At 48.2% G+C, this 16,321-nt stretch overlaps 5 protein-coding genes across 5 annotated transcripts, besides 53 other annotated features; all 5 read right to left on the bottom strand.

Moving 5' to 3' along the window:
- Positions 1-389: part of a sequence feature (areas merged during assembly that could not be assigned to a particular haplotype. This can correspond to areas where the two haplotypes were merged or to regions with more than two copies in the genome that were merged during assembly.) that runs on past the window's edge.
- Positions 1-729: part of a mobile genetic element that runs on past the window's edge.
- Positions 390-1,401: a sequence feature (heterozygous, non-Esmeraldo-like haplotype).
- Positions 1,133-1,161: a sequence feature (AT_rich).
- Positions 1,390-1,433: a microsatellite.
- Positions 1,402-1,699: a sequence feature (areas merged during assembly that could not be assigned to a particular haplotype. This can correspond to areas where the two haplotypes were merged or to regions with more than two copies in the genome that were merged during assembly.).
- Positions 1,523-1,549: a microsatellite.
- Positions 1,576-1,595: a microsatellite.
- On the bottom strand, positions 1,690-4,023 carry Tc00.1047053506789.110 (uncharacterized protein; the record flags this gene model as incomplete). Its single annotated transcript, XM_814818.1, has 1 exon — positions 1,690-4,023. The coding sequence occupies one exon, from the start codon at positions 4,021-4,023 to the stop codon at positions 1,690-1,692; it is 2,334 nt and encodes a 777-aa protein (XP_819911.1).
- Positions 1,700-8,778: a sequence feature (heterozygous, non-Esmeraldo-like haplotype).
- Positions 3,545-3,569: a microsatellite.
- Positions 4,067-4,090: a sequence feature (AT_rich).
- Positions 4,091-4,128: a microsatellite.
- Positions 4,329-4,350: a sequence feature (AT_rich).
- Positions 4,434-4,461: a microsatellite.
- Positions 4,527-4,576: a sequence feature (T-rich).
- Positions 4,692-4,763: a microsatellite.
- Positions 4,803-5,597, bottom strand: Tc00.1047053506789.120 (hypothetical protein, conserved; the record flags this gene model as incomplete). The annotated part of the gene is made up of 1 exon (XM_814819.1): positions 4,803-5,597. One exon carries the CDS (start codon positions 5,595-5,597, stop codon positions 4,803-4,805), a length of 795 nt encoding a protein of 264 aa, XP_819912.1.
- Positions 5,680-5,699: a microsatellite.
- Positions 5,745-5,818: a sequence feature (CT-rich).
- Positions 5,910-5,944: a microsatellite.
- Positions 6,013-6,032: a microsatellite.
- Positions 6,074-6,095: a sequence feature (AT_rich).
- Positions 6,313-6,335: a microsatellite.
- Positions 6,362-6,384: a sequence feature (AT_rich).
- Positions 6,385-6,418: a microsatellite.
- Positions 6,522-6,546: a microsatellite.
- Positions 6,634-6,681: a microsatellite.
- Positions 6,814-6,835: a sequence feature (AT_rich).
- Positions 6,859-6,886: a microsatellite.
- Positions 6,910-6,944: a microsatellite.
- Positions 7,049-7,079: a microsatellite.
- Tc00.1047053506789.130 (double-strand-break repair protein rad21 homolog, putative) lies at positions 7,115-8,887 on the bottom strand (the record flags this gene model as incomplete). The annotated part of the gene is made up of 1 exon (XM_814820.1): positions 7,115-8,887. One exon carries the CDS (start codon positions 8,885-8,887, stop codon positions 7,115-7,117), a length of 1,773 nt encoding a protein of 590 aa, XP_819913.1.
- Positions 7,556-7,600: a microsatellite.
- Positions 7,913-7,935: a microsatellite.
- Positions 8,779-9,584: a sequence feature (haploid, non-Esmeraldo-like haplotype).
- Positions 8,927-9,019: a sequence feature (T-rich).
- Positions 9,126-9,152: a microsatellite.
- Positions 9,153-9,181: a microsatellite.
- Positions 9,278-9,302: a microsatellite.
- Positions 9,355-9,391: a microsatellite.
- Positions 9,482-9,509: a microsatellite.
- Positions 9,555-9,592: a microsatellite.
- Positions 9,585-9,932: a sequence feature (areas merged during assembly that could not be assigned to a particular haplotype. This can correspond to areas where the two haplotypes were merged or to regions with more than two copies in the genome that were merged during assembly.).
- Positions 9,734-9,763: a microsatellite.
- Positions 9,909-9,984: a sequence feature (CT-rich).
- Positions 9,933-16,321: part of a sequence feature (heterozygous, non-Esmeraldo-like haplotype) that runs on past the window's edge.
- Positions 10,061-12,376, bottom strand: Tc00.1047053506789.140 (hypothetical protein, conserved; the record flags this gene model as incomplete). Its single annotated transcript, XM_814821.1, has 1 exon — positions 10,061-12,376. The coding sequence occupies one exon, from the start codon at positions 12,374-12,376 to the stop codon at positions 10,061-10,063; it is 2,316 nt and encodes a 771-aa protein (XP_819914.1).
- Positions 11,809-11,860: a microsatellite.
- Positions 12,608-12,634: a microsatellite.
- Positions 13,029-13,078: a sequence feature (A-rich).
- On the bottom strand, positions 13,136-15,661 carry Tc00.1047053506789.150 (uncharacterized protein; the record flags this gene model as incomplete). The annotated part of the gene is made up of 1 exon (XM_814822.1): positions 13,136-15,661. The coding sequence occupies one exon, from the start codon at positions 15,659-15,661 to the stop codon at positions 13,136-13,138; it is 2,526 nt and encodes an 841-aa protein (XP_819915.1).
- Positions 14,793-14,853: a sequence feature (CT-rich).
- Positions 15,689-15,723: a microsatellite.
- Positions 15,884-15,912: a microsatellite.
- Positions 16,000-16,028: a microsatellite.
- Positions 16,108-16,133: a microsatellite.
- Positions 16,160-16,206: a microsatellite.

The raw sequence follows: 16,321 nt of genomic DNA on the forward strand, positions 1-16,321 counted from the left end.
ATTCCACGGAAAAGGCATCGGCTGCCATCATCACGGACGCATCGCTCCATGGATGGGGAGCCGTTTTCATTCCAGAATTCGGCGACGTTAAAATTGCCGGAGGGAAATGGGAGAGGAAGTCTTTTCTTATCATGCAGGCCGGGGCACGCGCGGTACGCTTGGCCTTATCGGCCTTTTCCGCCATCTTGCCACCCACCATGGACGTTTGGGTGGACAACACTTCGCTGCAAGGAGCGGCGAATAAAGGCAGCTCAAAATCACACGCCATGACGTGGGAGCTGCAACGGATATACGAGTTTTTGGACTCTCGCCGAATACAGACATTCTTTGCCTACGTGCGGTCCGCGGAAAACCCCGCAGACGGCATGCCACGCGGTCGTGTGTTTACAATTCCCAGTCGGGAAGTTTTTTTTATTATGACGGTTTTCTGTGAGAAATATGACGACGAATTTTTTTTTTTGTAGCGGTGAAGCGGTGGTTTTTGATTATTCTCGGGAGAAAAGGTTTGCTGCGGCCAGTTTTTCCCCTCACATCTCTGGTGTTTTTTGTGCGCAAAAGGCCCATGTGTTTTTGCTCGTGGCCTCCGCGCGGAAAGAACGCCATGATAAGAAAAGGTTCCGGTACAAGCACGACCGGACGGGAAGAATGTCACGACAATAAAAAAATAGGGATGGGAAAGAAAAAGCAAACAAACATGGAGTGGACATTGGAGAGGTGAGGAAGTCGTGCTTCACGGAAATATTGGTGTGGCTCCACTTTGAAGTGGAAAGGCTCTGCCCCATCAGTATCTCCGCGCGGCGAGAAGGCACGAGGCCCCTCGCAGATGCGGCAGGTCGTATTTTCTCCTGGCAGGCTGCCCTCTTCTCCCTTTTCTCATTTATGGCGTCCATGTTTGGTTGGTTCTGTGATTTGTTGTTTTATTGATTCTTGGCGGCAACGGATTATCGAGCCACCGCGCTGTCCCCGGGGCGAGTGCGTAGCGGTGGTGTGTGCTTCACGGCCTCCGCTGCGGCTCCCACTTTGGGTGCCGGGGCTCTCTTTCACATCTTTAATCATTGGGCGGACGTGCTCTGCGATGGTGGCTGGCGTGTGGGTCTTTGTATTTACTTGAGAAGGCACGAGGAATAGTAACATTTATATATAAACATTAAATATATAAATGTTAAGAATCGCTCGACGTGAAGGAGAAAAGAAGTGGTCGGTAAATATGCGTGCGTTTCTGCCATTTTGGCCCGGGCCAAAAGTGAATCGAAACGGCAATCAAATCAGAAACTTCGCTTACCTGTTCCCCTGCGGGAAAAAAAAAAAAAATAAAGAGGAGAGACAAAGGAAGAAGAAGGATTCAAACAGAACAAAAAACGAATAGACGGAGAAAGATCAGGAGAAAAGCACACACACACACACACACACACACACACACAGACAGACAGACAGTGAAAATATGCGTCGATCAAAGGGCGCATGTTTGCATCAAGAAGACGTGAAGGAACATTTATCAAATAGATACAGCACGCTCACAAGAATATATATATATATATATATATATATAAGCGATATATATAACAGTTTGCACCAAAATAAATAAATAAATAAATCGGAGATATAGATGCAATAGCAATAAATAACAACAAGAGGAACCATACGCGTAGATAGAGCCGTTGTACTCCACAGTTGAAGGGGGGCAAAAAATCACGGCTTTCCAAGAAGTGCCTCCCCAAGAAGATGCTCTACCTGCTTCCGCAACTCATTTTTCCATCGGGTCTCGCTAGCGAGGAAGTGACCCATTTTACCGCTCAGCAAAGGTCCCGCCGCCCGCTGCACAATACCGCCCATCTGATCTACAGAGAGCGCGCCTGAATCAAATGCTGGCTGAAGTAACTGCCGCAAATATTCCACAATGACCTTCCGATCAATCTGTTGTACCACTGCGCCTGCGCTTCCTCTTTTTGTCACCTCACTACGCGTTTGCCCTTGCAAGTTCGGACGTTGTTTCGCAAATACCTGTACGCCCTCTCCCTGGCCTTGCGGCTGAATATTGACGCCTGCGGGCTGCGCCGTGCTCGATTTGGGCGAATGCAGGCGAAAGACGGCTGTTGCGGTTTTCGCCTTAGGCGGTGTCATCGTTTCTCTCCTCATCCTTGACGTTCTTTGCGGTGTTGTGGCGTAGCGGTTCGGGAAAACGGCATGGGGCGGATACTGCCGCGAGGGCGTCATCATCACGTCGCGCACATCGTCCCAATCAACATTTCTTTCCGTTACTGACACTGTAGGCACCGTGGACTGCCGCCGCAGGGGTGAAGAGCAGGGCAATACAGATGATGGCAAGGAAGAAGAACCTTCGTTCAATTGTTCCATCAATCTCTTCCTCTCGCTTCTTCTTTTCGCTTCTCCTTGCGGACCAAAACGACCACTGTGGCTATGACAGCTGCCATCTCGACGGATGGAGGCTGCACGAGACGTCTTTTTCTTTTCGGTGTCATTGTGATGATGCAGGAACTGACGCCTGTAAAGGGACTTGGGGGCTGTCGTATTTCCCGGTGGCGACACGTCTGCTTCCGGCCCCTCATCCTCAATGTAAACGAGTTGCGTCGTACCGTGAAGTACAGGACTGTTTCCGCAGCACTTCCCGTAGGGACTATCATTTCCGCCGTCATTCCCCCTGAGCAGGGGGACACGCTCGAACTGCACCTTCGGTGGTGGTGTTGTGGGAGGTGGAGGAAGCGACACCCCCGCCACTCCTTCTGTTTTAAAAACGTGCCGTATGAGGTCTTTTATCAGGGCATGTTGAAAATGCAGAAAAAGTGATGTGAAGACCTGTTCCTCTTCTCGAAGAATCTCGCGACGCTCAAGGATCCACAGCCGCAGTACATCACGAATCTCGGAACGGACATGAAGGATTTCATCCAGCCCTGAGCTGTGCGTAAGGGAAGTCACTGCGACACCCACAGAGCCCTCCGCCATCCTACACTGCGATAAGGAGGAGTAGGCATTATTTTCTATTGATTGCCAAGACGACAAACGCTCACGGAGTTTTTCCGCAACACAGAGCAACTTGTCGCTTGTATTGCTCGATATCTGGGATTGTTTTTCTACCTTCTCCTTTTCATCCCCTTTTTTACCCGCGTAACTATGACGGTGGTTATTCGCTTTCATTGTGATAGGCGACGATGATTTCATCGCTACTTCTGTCGATAGATCTGTCCCTGTTTCTGCCGTCATTGTGGTCACCCTGTGTGGGTGATTTGCGTCCAATGAAGAAAAGGTCACACAACACGTGCTGTCACCCACAGCGGGAAGTGCAGCGACAGTAACTCTGTTTCTATCGTTGCTCCCATGTTTTGATTTGGTAGAGCCCCCTTGAAAGGAACATGACGGCTTTGACTGCTGCATAAAGGGACTGGGGAATTCATAGCTACGCGGGGAGGGGTCACGCAGAAGCAATTGATTCCCGCTCCCATTGTTAATTCCATTGACAGTACCCACGTCATGACCATTACGTAGCATGAATGGGGATGCCTGACGATTTCCTGTTGGCAACGACAACTGTTGTTGTTGTTGTTGTTGTTGTTTTTCTTTTTTTCCCCTCGTCTCATCATCATCATTATGATGATCACCCGACTGAGCATGTAAGCAGGGAATGTGACCGCCCTTTTTACACTCGACCAATGGTGTTGACATGGGTGTTGTCGGTGCTGTTTTATGAGGCACGTGCGTCATCTGCAGTTGCACCACTTGCGCCACAAAGTCCTTTGAAAACCCTTGCATACCAATATTCCTGGCACTCATGACAAATAACAGGGTTTGCTTGGCTATAGAGACAAACTGCTGGCATGAGAGGGAGCCACGGTCGTATGCGGGCTGTAAAAAAGACTTGATATATGCAAGTACTTCCTGGCGTTTGTAAAGAAACTCCCCGGGCTGATTCCCTACCATTTGCTTCTCACAGACCAACGGCGATGTTGATGGTGGAAGAGGCGGCGGTGACGGTTCACTGCCGCCCGTGATTTTAATAACTTCTTGCATGAATAAACCCCACAAACACACCGTCCTTTCTTTTCCTCCAGCCTTTTTTTTTTTTTTAAATTATTTTTCTCTCCCTCTCCCTCTCTCTCTCTCTACCTCTCTCTCCGTAATGTGATGCGTGCCCCCGACAGTATTGATGTAACCAACCAAACACCCACACCCCTTGTCTTTTCTTTACTGTACGCAGGGGGGTGGGGAAGGGAAAAGGGGAGGGGAGGGGAGAAACCAAAATTCCTCCACACTTTTCCCCCTCCCTCCGCTACAAATACATTACATTAAGAGAAAGAAGAAGTAAAAGACAATCCAAAAATAAATAAATAAATAAAAGTAAAGGAAAAGAAGGGAAGAATGAAGTGAAACCGAAAGAACCAAACAAACAAACGTCAATGAAAACGACGGAAAACATACACACAACAAAAACAACTACAACAACAACAAAAAAAAAACAATAAAAAAGCCAACCAAACAAGCCATTCAACACAGGTTTTCTCCGCCCTACATGGTTTATTCTTCTTCTTTTTCCTTTCTTTTTTTTCTTTTTTTTTTTTTTTTTCTCGTGGCAAACCCTTAAATTCACTTACGTCCATTGCCGCGGTATGTGTGTTGTTTGGCTCTACTTCTCTAAAGTCTACATCCCGAACTCTCTTCACTTTTCCCTCAGAACTCCACACACATACACACATTACATGCATGCATACATCCATACATGGACACATGCGTATATTACATATATGAATGCACAATTACAGACATCAACGCTCCAGTTCATTCATTGAATATTACAGTGTATGAATGCGGCTTGGGTCCGCCGCCATGGTGGGGGATGTTGTTTGCATCATGAAGCGATCGTAGAAATCGTCCTCATCATCATCGGAGTCACCACTTACTGTTGTACCGTCCAAAGCGGCTCCTGCGTCTCCCACGGCTGCCGCCGTCTGCTTTTCTCCAAGCTTTGTCATGATGTAGACATGATAATGTCCTGTCGTCGTGGCTGTTGAGTTAAACATCGGCTTCTCAATGGCCTTGTGTTCCACATCGAAGAAAAGCCGGCGGCGACGGAAGTGGTCCATTCGAGTCTCCGGCGAGCCGTATGAAACGGAGAGAAAGCGTCCGCCCTTTTTAAGCAGCCGTGATAAATTCTTCGTCACTGTGTAGACATTGTGAAAGGAGTTATGCCCCCCAAGGATGGCGTCAATAAAACCTTTATCAATAATGAAATCAAACAGATAGTCATTTGGACAAAAAAGGGCCAACAACTTCTCCGGTGACGTGTTTACAAGATCACAGCAAATCCATTGCATCTCAGTCATATTTTTGCACCGCCGCTCCATCTGTGCAATAACAGTTGGCGACACATCGACATTTGTGATTTTACGTATATTTAATTCATCGTACAGGCTTGCGGAAAGACGACTGTTGCCACAGCCAACCATAAGTACACGGACCTGCCCCGGTGGCTGTAGCAGGGGACGTAAAATGGGTTCAAGGCTGTCGAAGGGGACATACCAGTCATACGTCGTGTCATTGCTGCGGTACCGCTCTTCCCAGTAATCGGGATCGGCGTACTTTGACATGGAAACAACAACAACAAAAAAAAAACAATAAATAAAGAAAAACAGGTAGGAAAATTACACACACACACACACAAAAGAAAAAATATATATATATATATATATTAATGTCTGTTTGTAACTAAATGGAGGTCTGCTCCCCTCTGCCGCCCTTTTTTTTTCTTTTTTTTTTCCCCCCCCCCCCCTTCTCCCGCCGCCTCCTTTACTTTCCTTTTTTTTTTTTTGTTTGTGTGTTTGTGTGCGTGTGCGTGTGTTCTTTCTTTCTTTAGAAACAAACAAACAAAATATAAAATACACCAATAAATAAATAAATATACAGACAGATAGAGAGAGATAGACAGACAGACAGATGCACCCTCCCTCCCTCTCTCCAATCTCTCTCTCTTTTTTTTTTGTCTGTTCAAAGAAAGCCACGATCTTTTTTTTTTTTTTTTTTTTAAATATATTTTCTCTTTTCTCTGCTCCCCCCACCACCCCTCTAAAAATAATAATAATAAAATTCGAAAAGGAATTAAAAGGTATGTGAATTGTGGGTTAACAACAGGCATGAGGGTACATGAGTGCTTCCCATGTATGATCCTTCGTCTTTCTTGCCCCTCTCCATTCCTCACTACTCGACTTTCATTTTTATTCTTCCTTCTTCGCTTGCACCACCTCTGTTTCCTCTTCTGTCATCTCCTCTCCTCTCCCCCTCCCACACAAACACATGAAAAACTTTTTTTTATTTTTATTTTTATTTTTGGAGGAGGGGAGGTTTCATAACGGCCATTTTAAAAATAAAAAATATATTTAAATAAATATATAAATAAATAAATAAATAAATACCACCACCCACGTACCACCGGGTTACAAATATTCTGGCAAACATGTACGCTAATAAATGGCCATTTTAACTCTATGAATTTCGGATGCATCAATGAGTGGCAAATATATATATATACATACATATATAATAGTCTCTCTCTCTCTCTCTCTGTGTGTGTGTGTGTGTGTATGCCATACACGCATGACCCTAAGCGTCAATGATAGAGAGACGCATTCCTTCTCCTTCTCCTTCTCCTTCTCCTTCTCCTTCTCCTTCTTCCTCATATATACGGTAATTCACCCTTCTGTCAATAAAAATAAAGTACAACTTGTCAATGTTTTCCAGACATAATAAAAATAAAAATACCCACATGGAAAACCTCCATTTTCTCATCACTACACCATTACATGACGCATATAAATATAAAAAAAAAAAACAATAGATAGATAGATATCAGTAAAATAAATAAATAAATAAATAAATAAATTCCTTTACAAGAAATAACACGATACAAAAAAAACAAAACAAAACAAAACAAAACAAAAAGTGCTTTTATACTCCCATTGCCAATAATACGACTGCCATTGGAAATCGATAAGGCCACCGTCGTCGTTTGATTCATAAGGAGTGGGAGTAGGAGGTGGTGGTGAAAGAAAAAGAAAAAAAGAAAAGAAAAAAAAGGCAGTCAAACTTGTAGTCCACGCAATATCACATGTCAAGATGTGAGCATGAGACCTTCTGCACCAGGCAGGAGACCCAATTCGATGTCCCCCATACGTGACGGTTGGCCTACTGAAACAAGTTGTTTGGAGGCAAGTGCCAGAACACTGACAAACGTGCGGGCCGCCTCACGACGACGCATGCCACGACAAACGTCATGCAAGAAACAGTATTCACGAGTGGCCACCTCCTTCCGTGACTTCTTCGACTGCTTTTGTTGTTGTTTTGCCGGCATTTCAATCTCATCACGAATGCGCCTCAATGTCGCCATTGCAATCATCGAGAGACCGCCACTACCACTTTTATTCTCATCGTCATTCTCGTCATCACGTCCGCGCTTGCGGGTATTCATGTTGTGCATCTCCTCTTCCATATTCCAAGCCGCGGCTAACATTTCCTCTTCCTCTCCCATTCTGCCTGCCGGAAGGTTTTCATCTTGTTGTTGTTGCAGCTGCTGCTGTTGCTGATGTTTTTGTTGTTGCAGCGGTGGCATGGCAGAGGCCTCAGCTTGTTCAATAAACGGTTTCAGTAACGTTGTGTACATTGCGCAAAGGGACGGATTCGGCTGCCACGAAAGCGGTGCCGCATCCACAAAAGCCCACAGATCGCTTTTGCTGGACTCCGGTAAAATTGTGGCGCGGTCGCGTGCCTCCTGCACGTCATACGGTCCACGTCGGGGTACCGCATCGACAATGTCACTGCGATCATCCATCCACCGTTGCACCGTCTCCCCTGACACGGTTGTGGCGGCGAGGTCAAGTATATTCACAGAACGCGTCTTACGCGCCGTTGTCTGCTGCTGCTGCTGCTGCTGCTTTTGTTGTAACAATTCCGCAATTGCAAAAGGATCCGCAATTCCTTCTGCTGGCATCAGGAAATCCGGCAACAGTGCATGGTCCTCCGGCAGTGGAACACCAATGTCAAGTTCCTCCCCAGGTATGGGAAACCCCGAAAAGTCGCCCCCAAGTCCTGCCACCGCCGATGCCACGCCCGCCACACCACTGGCACGTGCCTTTTCAATACTCGGGTTACTTGACTTTTTGCTGCTGCTGCTTCCACTCACACGATCTCCAAATGCGACCAAATCCGCACGTAACTTCGCAATCTCGTCATAGTCCTGCTGTGTGCTGTGGAGCTCCTCCACCGCTTGCGAAGTAGGTTCCAACGCGTACCATGCGGAAGCCAGGAACGCAGAGGCATCGTTATTATTATTATTGTTGCTTCCACTGCTGCTGATGCCTGGTGTGCTCTTCGGTTGCTTTGAACCATGCAGCAAGTCTGCAATGTCGTCAAACCGAGCTTCAAGTGCCTCCGCGTCACTTTTCCCCGTCGCCACCGCCTCAGCTGCAGCGCTGCCACTCCAATCAAATGTCACCGCCTCAATGTCACCATTGCCGCTGATCAACACCCCATCCAACATTGCCATGGCGCCCGTTCCATCTGGTTCATTGTTGTTATTCTTATTGGCAACGGACGGCGAAGACACAGACTTCGCCGGAAGTGGTGCAACGCGCAGGATGAGGGTCGCGTCTGTGGCGTCCTTCAACAGGTGTTTCACCTTCAGCGCGTAGATACGCACCACACCAACAAGAAGTTCACCGCTGGTACGCAACGCAATAGGCACCGCCGGCTGCACAATGTCCACAACGGATTGTCGAAGGTCAACAACACGCACCTCATTACGTGTCAGACGACGATCCCAGTGAGCTGCAAGCCAGATCTTCGCAAGCGGCCCTCGCTTCGTCAAGACATATGTAGAGAAGAACATGATGGATGAATGTATTCCTTACTCCCTCTGCGGTTTGGCTTTTTTTTCTTTAATTACTTTTTTTTTTTTTTGGTTCTTTCTTTTTCTTTTTTCTTTAATTAATTATTATTATTATTATTTTTTTTTTTTTTTGGGGGGGGGTTCTTTTTTCGTTTGCCTCCGTTTATTTACCGATATATTTTCTCTTCCTTCAAATGTTTTTTCCTGCCTTTATTGTTTCTATTATCCCTTTTAATACGAGAGAGAGAGGGAGGGGGAGGGGGAGAAAAAAAGAGAGAAAAAAAAAAAAAAAAAGAGGATGGCAACACGATGGGAATGCATGAAATAACCGTCATGTACATGTATATATTATCGTATGCATGCGTGTTGAAGGAAGAAGAAGAAGAAGAAGTGATGGTGGTGGTGGTGGTGGTGGGGAGGGGACGACATCATGCGTGGAATTCAAGGGAATAATAATAACAATAAAGATATATTTATTTATTTACATATTTATATATATATATAGACATGACCGCATGGCATGCTCCACTGGAGAGACAGAGAGAAGTGTATGTACATGCATACATTGCCTCCAATGAATAACAATGCTTCTTTAAAAAAAAAAAAAAAAAAAAAAAAAAAACAGCCTTCGTCTTCTAATATCTATTTCATCTGCCCACTCCCCCTCCTTTTTTTTTTTTTTTCTTTTCTTTCCTTCTTTCTTTCAATCCCCCTTCATTGAAACGAGTTGTGGTTGCAATCGATGTAACAACAAGAACAACAGTAGGCATCGTAAATGAGAGAAAATAGCAACGGTGGCGGCAAAAAAAAAAAAAAAATATGGTCTCCGTGGCAATTTTATACCCCCACAAACAAACACACACACACACACACACAGAGAGAAGAGAGAAAAAAGAAAAAGAGGGAATGACATTTATAATGCGTCGCATTCAATGCAGCATCAACCAAGTCCTTTTTTTTTTCTCTCTCTCAGATTCAACCAAACAAAATCCTCCTCACAATCCTCATACTTTTTCATTGCCTCTTCTCTTTCCTTTGTGTTCACTCCACGTTTCTCTTGTTTTCTCCCCTTCCCTCCCTTTTTTTTTTTTTTTTTTTCATTATCCCCTTTCTTAAACAATAAACATTTCCACCCTCCTTCTATTGTCACATACACACAGACACACGCACACATCACTCCTCTGCGCCGGCAGTGTCCTTATCGTCGTCGTCTTCGTTATCGCTGCCCTCTTCGGCACGTTTCAGCACCGCGCGGGCATCGTACAGCGGCTGGAGCTCTGGTCGGGGCTCCGGCGCTGGCGGCAATGGCGTGGGCGGTCGCTGCTTCGGTGCGGTGGCGAGCGGCAGTTCGCTCTTCTTCCTGCGTTGCAACACCACAGTCGCGGCGATGACTGTGAGGGCCTCATTGGACACCTCCGCGACCTTTTCAAGCGGGACTGCAACATAACTGCAGCCCTCCGTTGCCGGTACCACCGGTGCCGCCTCTGCAGCGACGGCCTGCTCCAATGGTTTTGCGTCCTTTGGTTTCTTGTCTTTTTCTTCGGGTTCGGGCGGCACCCTCGAGGCCACTTCGAGTTTTTCGTTCAGTTTTGCGTGTGCGTCGGGGTGCCACTCCTGTACATACATAATCACATCCTCCGCTGCATTGCCCAGCATCGGGTTGCTGTGAATGGGACGGAGAAGTTGTTTGGTTGTCGTGTGACGGTTAAGCGTCACGCGCAGTGCGGGCTGAATGGCACGCGCAAAGGCCCCTTCAATCTCGCCCTCCATTGACACCTGCACAGTGGGCAAACGGTGTTGCATGTGATTTTCCCCCGCACATGTCATTTGCGCGGACCTTTCCAAGATGACCATCGGCTGGCGTTCCACCTCAGTGGTTCCCGGCCGCTCAACAACGAGAATCAACCGCGTTGTGTTCTCCTTTAGGATGATTGTCTCGTCGCCAATTGACGACAGCCGCAGTCGTTTTTTGTCGGCATCATAAAGAACGGGGCGCAGGCGAACTTCCACGACAAGGTTCGCATCCTCCGAGTCGTACTTGACGGAGCAGATCTCAATTGACATCAGCACCACACCAAGCTTGCCATGCTCACTCACGGAGGCTAGTGACTTGATCCACCGCTGCACGGGCGGGAAGTTCACCGCCTTGACAAGATCCACCATCTTTCCGCCGCTGCACTCCGGCGCAAATGTGACGGGCACACGTTTTGGTTCCTCCTGTTGAGGCGCAAAGACCTCAAGGCGCGGTGGCACACGAGTGGTGCCATGCAACACCCCCGGGTGCCACTCACCATTCACATAAAACCCTTCTTGTTGAAAGGCGTCATGTGAACTGGATCCAAGACGGTGAAGAAAGACTCCTGCCCCAACGGGTGCATCCTTCGAAAAGTTTCCAATGTACCGCGTGATACCAGACGCCAGTCGCCATTCTCCAGAGACAAATTCATTGTCAACAAAGCTGCCGTGGAAGGAAGATCCATCGGTGAAGCGGTAAACACCGTAGCCGTGTTTCTTGTTGTGTTCCCAGGTGCCATCGTAGCTGCTACCGTCGGCATACACGTAACGCCCATTACCATGCTTCTCGTCACGTGACCAGGCACCCAGGTAGCGTGAGCCATCGGGGTACACAATTCGGCCATGACCGTGTCGCACACTGCGATACCAGCGGCCCACGTAAAATACACCTTGTTTCGCCCACCAATACAGACCCAAACCATGGCGTTGGTTGTTTTCATACTCACCTGTATAAACATCACCATTTGGAAAAATCGACTGCCCAAGGCCTTGTTTTGTCCCATCACGCAGTCGAGCTCCAATATACACACCGAGTTCACCAATTTGCTTCACAATTCCCACACCATGGTCACCCCATTCATCATGGTACTCGGATAATGACTCATACACAAGTTCCTCTGGTAACGCTTCATTTTCTTCCTCTTCCTCCTCTTCCTCTTCTTCTTCTTCCTCTTCTTCATCGTTGCCGTCTGCTCTTTCCTTCTCCTGCTGCAACTTGGAAGCAAGACGCTCTGTTCGCTGCTTGTCACGTTCTTGCTGTCGTGCCTGCAGTTCGGCTGGGGTAGGCAACTCCGGCCGCATCTCTTCCCACCTGGTGTACACAGCCATCTCGGTTGATTCCATCGGGAAGCCAAAGGCCGCCCGCTTCGCCCGCTTCAAAAGATATTCTGCCAATGTAAAGTGTTGCTGTCGCGTTGCCCACTGCAAGAGGGTCTGCTGCGTCACAGGATCCCGTTCCTGCAGCATCCGCTCCAGCTCCTCGTCATCGTCCACGTCGTTGATGAAACGCAGTAGTTTGCTGAGCTTTGGCGCCTTTTTCATGCGGGCAACTTCATCGTCTTCTTCATCCTCGTCTGCCTCGTCGTTCCCATCACCCTTCGAGGACCCATCACCACGGGCGTATTCGGGGTGCACAAATTGCCAAATAGGCGGGAGCTCCATCGTGAGCTCTTCGTCTTCTTCGCCGTCAAGCATCTCTCTTTGTTTCTTTCTTTTCCCCAACCCCCCTCAAAGATATCTTCCTGCTCCCTTTTCTTTAAAATTTATTTGTTTGCGTCTTCACCTCGAGAGGTGAATGATTGCTTCACGAGGGTAGTAGTAGTGGTACTGCTGGTGTACAAATATTCCCGGCTACGTTTTCCCGTCGCCCCTCCACCCCCCTTTCACTCCTTCACGCTGAAGAGGGGACGTCGTTTCAAATGACAGAAAACAAAAAAAAAAAAAAAAAAGAAACGGAGATTAATTGAAAAGAGAAGAATAACAATATTAAAAAAGATACATGCATACACATATTTCTTTAACGGGAAGAAGGCTAGGTTGAGATTAAATGTACCAGCAGTCGATAGGAATTAGTAGTGAGGGGTCGTTACCATGAAAATATCTTCCTGGAAATGCCACCGACCGCCTCAGCGTGGCGCCAGGGTTAATTGCCTCTCCCCTCCCTCCCGTATTCTCGGGGAAAGCCAAGAGCCAGCCGTGTTTCCCTTACGGGGTCGTTGTCGTTGTTCTTATGGCCACGGGGCTGACGGCATCGACTGGCCGCGTGATTCTGGGAAACAAAGTTGCATCACCATGACGTCTGAAGTACACGTGTTGCCGTGCCGTCAGCAGTGCAGTAAAATCCATAAAAAGCAACAAAGAGTAAAGAGGAAAAAAAAAAAAAAAAGAAAACAGAAGGTTCACATTTCACATAGGTGTATACCGTGCTTGTAGAGAGAAGTAATGACGCTGGGCTCACCAGTCACCCCATGGAGCAACGGTGTCATCCTCTCCTAATTCCGTCTCCCACTTGCTCCTATTTCTCATTTTTGGCTTCCTTGCATTGGGTGTTGGTTTCTGCTGGTCCTCTTCCCACTCTTTTTGGTCGCACTGAGTCCCCGTGATGGGCAGGAGTAGTGCTACCTCTCCCTCTCCCGATGGCAATGAGGGGCATATCGATAATAAGAATGATGAGCACCCAGAAATTTGGCCCATCGCATGGACTTTCGAAAGTTCACAAGGCTGCGCTGCCACCGCCACCGCCGCCGCCGGAGTTGTTTCTTGTTGCGGTACGGACGGTGATGGGAACTGTGGTGGTTGTGGCTCAGGCAAATCCATGATATCTGAGCCACATGCCACTTGCGACTGCGTCATCGTCGGTACTGTAGAAGAATGTTCATCCCCTTCCTCCTTGATGTCTGTGTTGTTGTACTCCGGTAGTTCACGTTGTCCATCCCGCACAAGGCACGCGAGGAGGTGTTTGCCTTCCTGCAGCTCATTTTGGGCACACGCCAGCTCCTGCTGCGCCCGAGACAACTCCGCCTCGGCGTTATCTGCGCGAGCACGTTCACTTAGCAAGGCCTTGCCTCCATCGGTGCGGCGCTTCTTCATTCTGCCATGTGGGGCATTCACGTATGCCGGTTTTGGCGCCGGACCAGCGCCACGGCAACGATGCTGGCGAGCGTCACCATTCTCACACCTTTGTTGCCGTTCAATGGCGCTCCTCTCCTCCGGTTGTTGATCCGCTCCTTTTCCCCTTCCTCCTGCTTCCTCTTCTTCTCCCGCCTCATTGGGCTCCTCGCGCTGTTGATGTTCCGCAAGTTGACGTTTGAGCTCCACGATATCCCTGTCGGCGGCGGCCAATCTCACCTTCAGCTGCCGCAACATGTCTTCCTTCTCCTCCACGCGGCAGTGCAGGGTGCTACTGAGTCGGGTCTGCCGCTGCAGGCATTCCTCCAGTCGTGACACCGTGGCGGCTTGAGCTTCCAACTCACGTAGCCGTTTTAAATGCCGTCGGGACCCTTCCTCGGCCCGACGGCAACGCGCGGCGAGTTTGTAAACCCCTTCGTACACACCAACAGAGACGTTGAGAAACCCCTCACTGACATCTGGAACAAGACGTCGCAGGAGACGCAATGCCACCGCATCATGATCCGGATTATCACCGTCACCCTTGTCATGTACAAGGCGGCGGTCTCCACCATGGCGCCCACGCGCTGCAGATGCAATGCCTTTTGTCTTAACTCCCATGTTGGTGGCGACCACCGCCTGCCTTGCGGCCTGCAGCGACGACAGGGACGGTCGTGCAAACGTCACGGGGAGTGGGGATGTAAAGAGACTGCTGCGCCAGTGCGCAGCAGTAGCAGCAATTGCATCATTAGGATCATTACCATCGGGCGCAGAATGTGGCGGCGACACAAAGTCCTCACGCGCCAGCCGCTCCAGACGACTCTCAGATGGTGTCGTCACCACATCGCATGGGGGTGAGAACAACGGCGGGTGTGCCGTTGCCGAAACCGGTAGTGGAGAGAGGACTACCCGCCCTGGTACGCTGGGGCTCTTATCGCTGCCATTGTCATTAACTGTCTTTTCAGCAAAATTTAAGGAAACATTGATCTTCCCGCCGTCACCCTCTTCTTCCTTCTCCTTTTCTTCCTCCTTCTTCTCGTCTTCTAGTTTTTCTTCTTCTTCTTGTTGTTGTTGTTGTTGCAGCAGCTGCTGCGACATCATCCTCTCTTGTGCCAACAGCACGCGCAGTTCATCCACCTCCGCCATAAGTTCTCCACACTGTGACTTCGTGCCATCTAACTCCACCTGCAGCTCCTTACATCGTGACTGCCACCGCTGCGTTTCCACATATGCGGCATGCACGACGTGGAGAAGATAATTCATCTCCCGTTGGTGCTGCGCAGACATAAACTGTCTGTTACCCTTCCTGGGGGATCCATAACGCTGTGACGGCGGTAAATTGTTCCCCACCGTGGAGATAATCATACTCACATGGCTAGACGCATGTGCACGTTCTTCTGCCCCCACAGAAATGACAAACGGTGCTGGATACATTTGAATTTGCCTCTGTGACTCTTTTTCCAAGCAGAGCCGCCGCATCTCACGATGTTGCTCAAGGAGGGCTTGCAGCTTTGCATAGAGAGCACAGAACGGACTGTTGCCATCATCACTCATGCCACCATCGGGATGATCATGACTGGCGCCATTATTGTTGCTATCCAATGCCGCAGCGACAGGAGGCATGACCTCCGTGCCAATGGAAGGAATTGCGCTGCGCCTTTTTTCCCCCTTCTCCCCATACTCCTCCTCTACCTCCACTGTCTTTTCCGTGATGGACGGCGAGGAGGAGGATGAGGAGGGGAGCGACTCCAGCAGCTGCTCAAATGTACACAACAGCCGCTCCACCGTGACAGGATGAAACGGGTACCGGTGGCGTCGAAAGACACTGGCGATCACTGAGGCATTGTGGCCGTCGTCATCGCCCCCATGCATAATTTTTATTTCCCCCCCCCCCCCCCCCTCTCGCTCTCTCTCTCTCTCTCTCTCTTTCTCTCCTTGTAAACTCACAAGTCACTTTTTTTTTTCCTTTGAAGGCAAACAAACAGTCAGAAGTCCACACTTCTCTCCCTTTCTTTTTTCCCCCCCCCCGCCCCTGTTGGTTGTTCTCCCACCACGTCACGAGACGCACGGTGTCAACAGGATGTCAGCAGCAGAAAACAAACAAACAGAAAACAAACAAACAACAGTAAATAGATACGCGTTGCACAGACACGGAGATGCATGCATCACACATAACTTCTTAGGCCCCCTTTCCCCTTCCACACACACACAGAGGGAGAGGGAGAGGGAGAAGGGAGAGTAAACAAAATAAAACGGTAATAATCATCAACATAAATAATGAAGAAAAAACAAACAAACAAAAAAAAGTCAATGTCACCAAAAAAAAAAAAAAAAAAAAAAAAAACCAGGAAATACAAATAATTAATATTAAATAATATTAAATAATAATAATAATAATAATAATGGTAATAAAATAAACAGACAAAAAAAAAAAAGAGCACACATGTAATTTATTCATTTCTCACCAACACTTCTCTTCTCTTCTTCTCTTCCACAGCATCCCGTACGTTACTTCTACACACATACACATGG

This window comes from Trypanosoma cruzi, genomic scaffold, assembly GCF_000209065.1.
Source record: "Trypanosoma cruzi strain CL Brener 1047053516737 genomic scaffold, whole genome shotgun sequence".
Lineage (NCBI taxonomy): Eukaryota > Euglenozoa > Kinetoplastea > Trypanosomatida > Trypanosomatidae > Trypanosoma > Trypanosoma cruzi.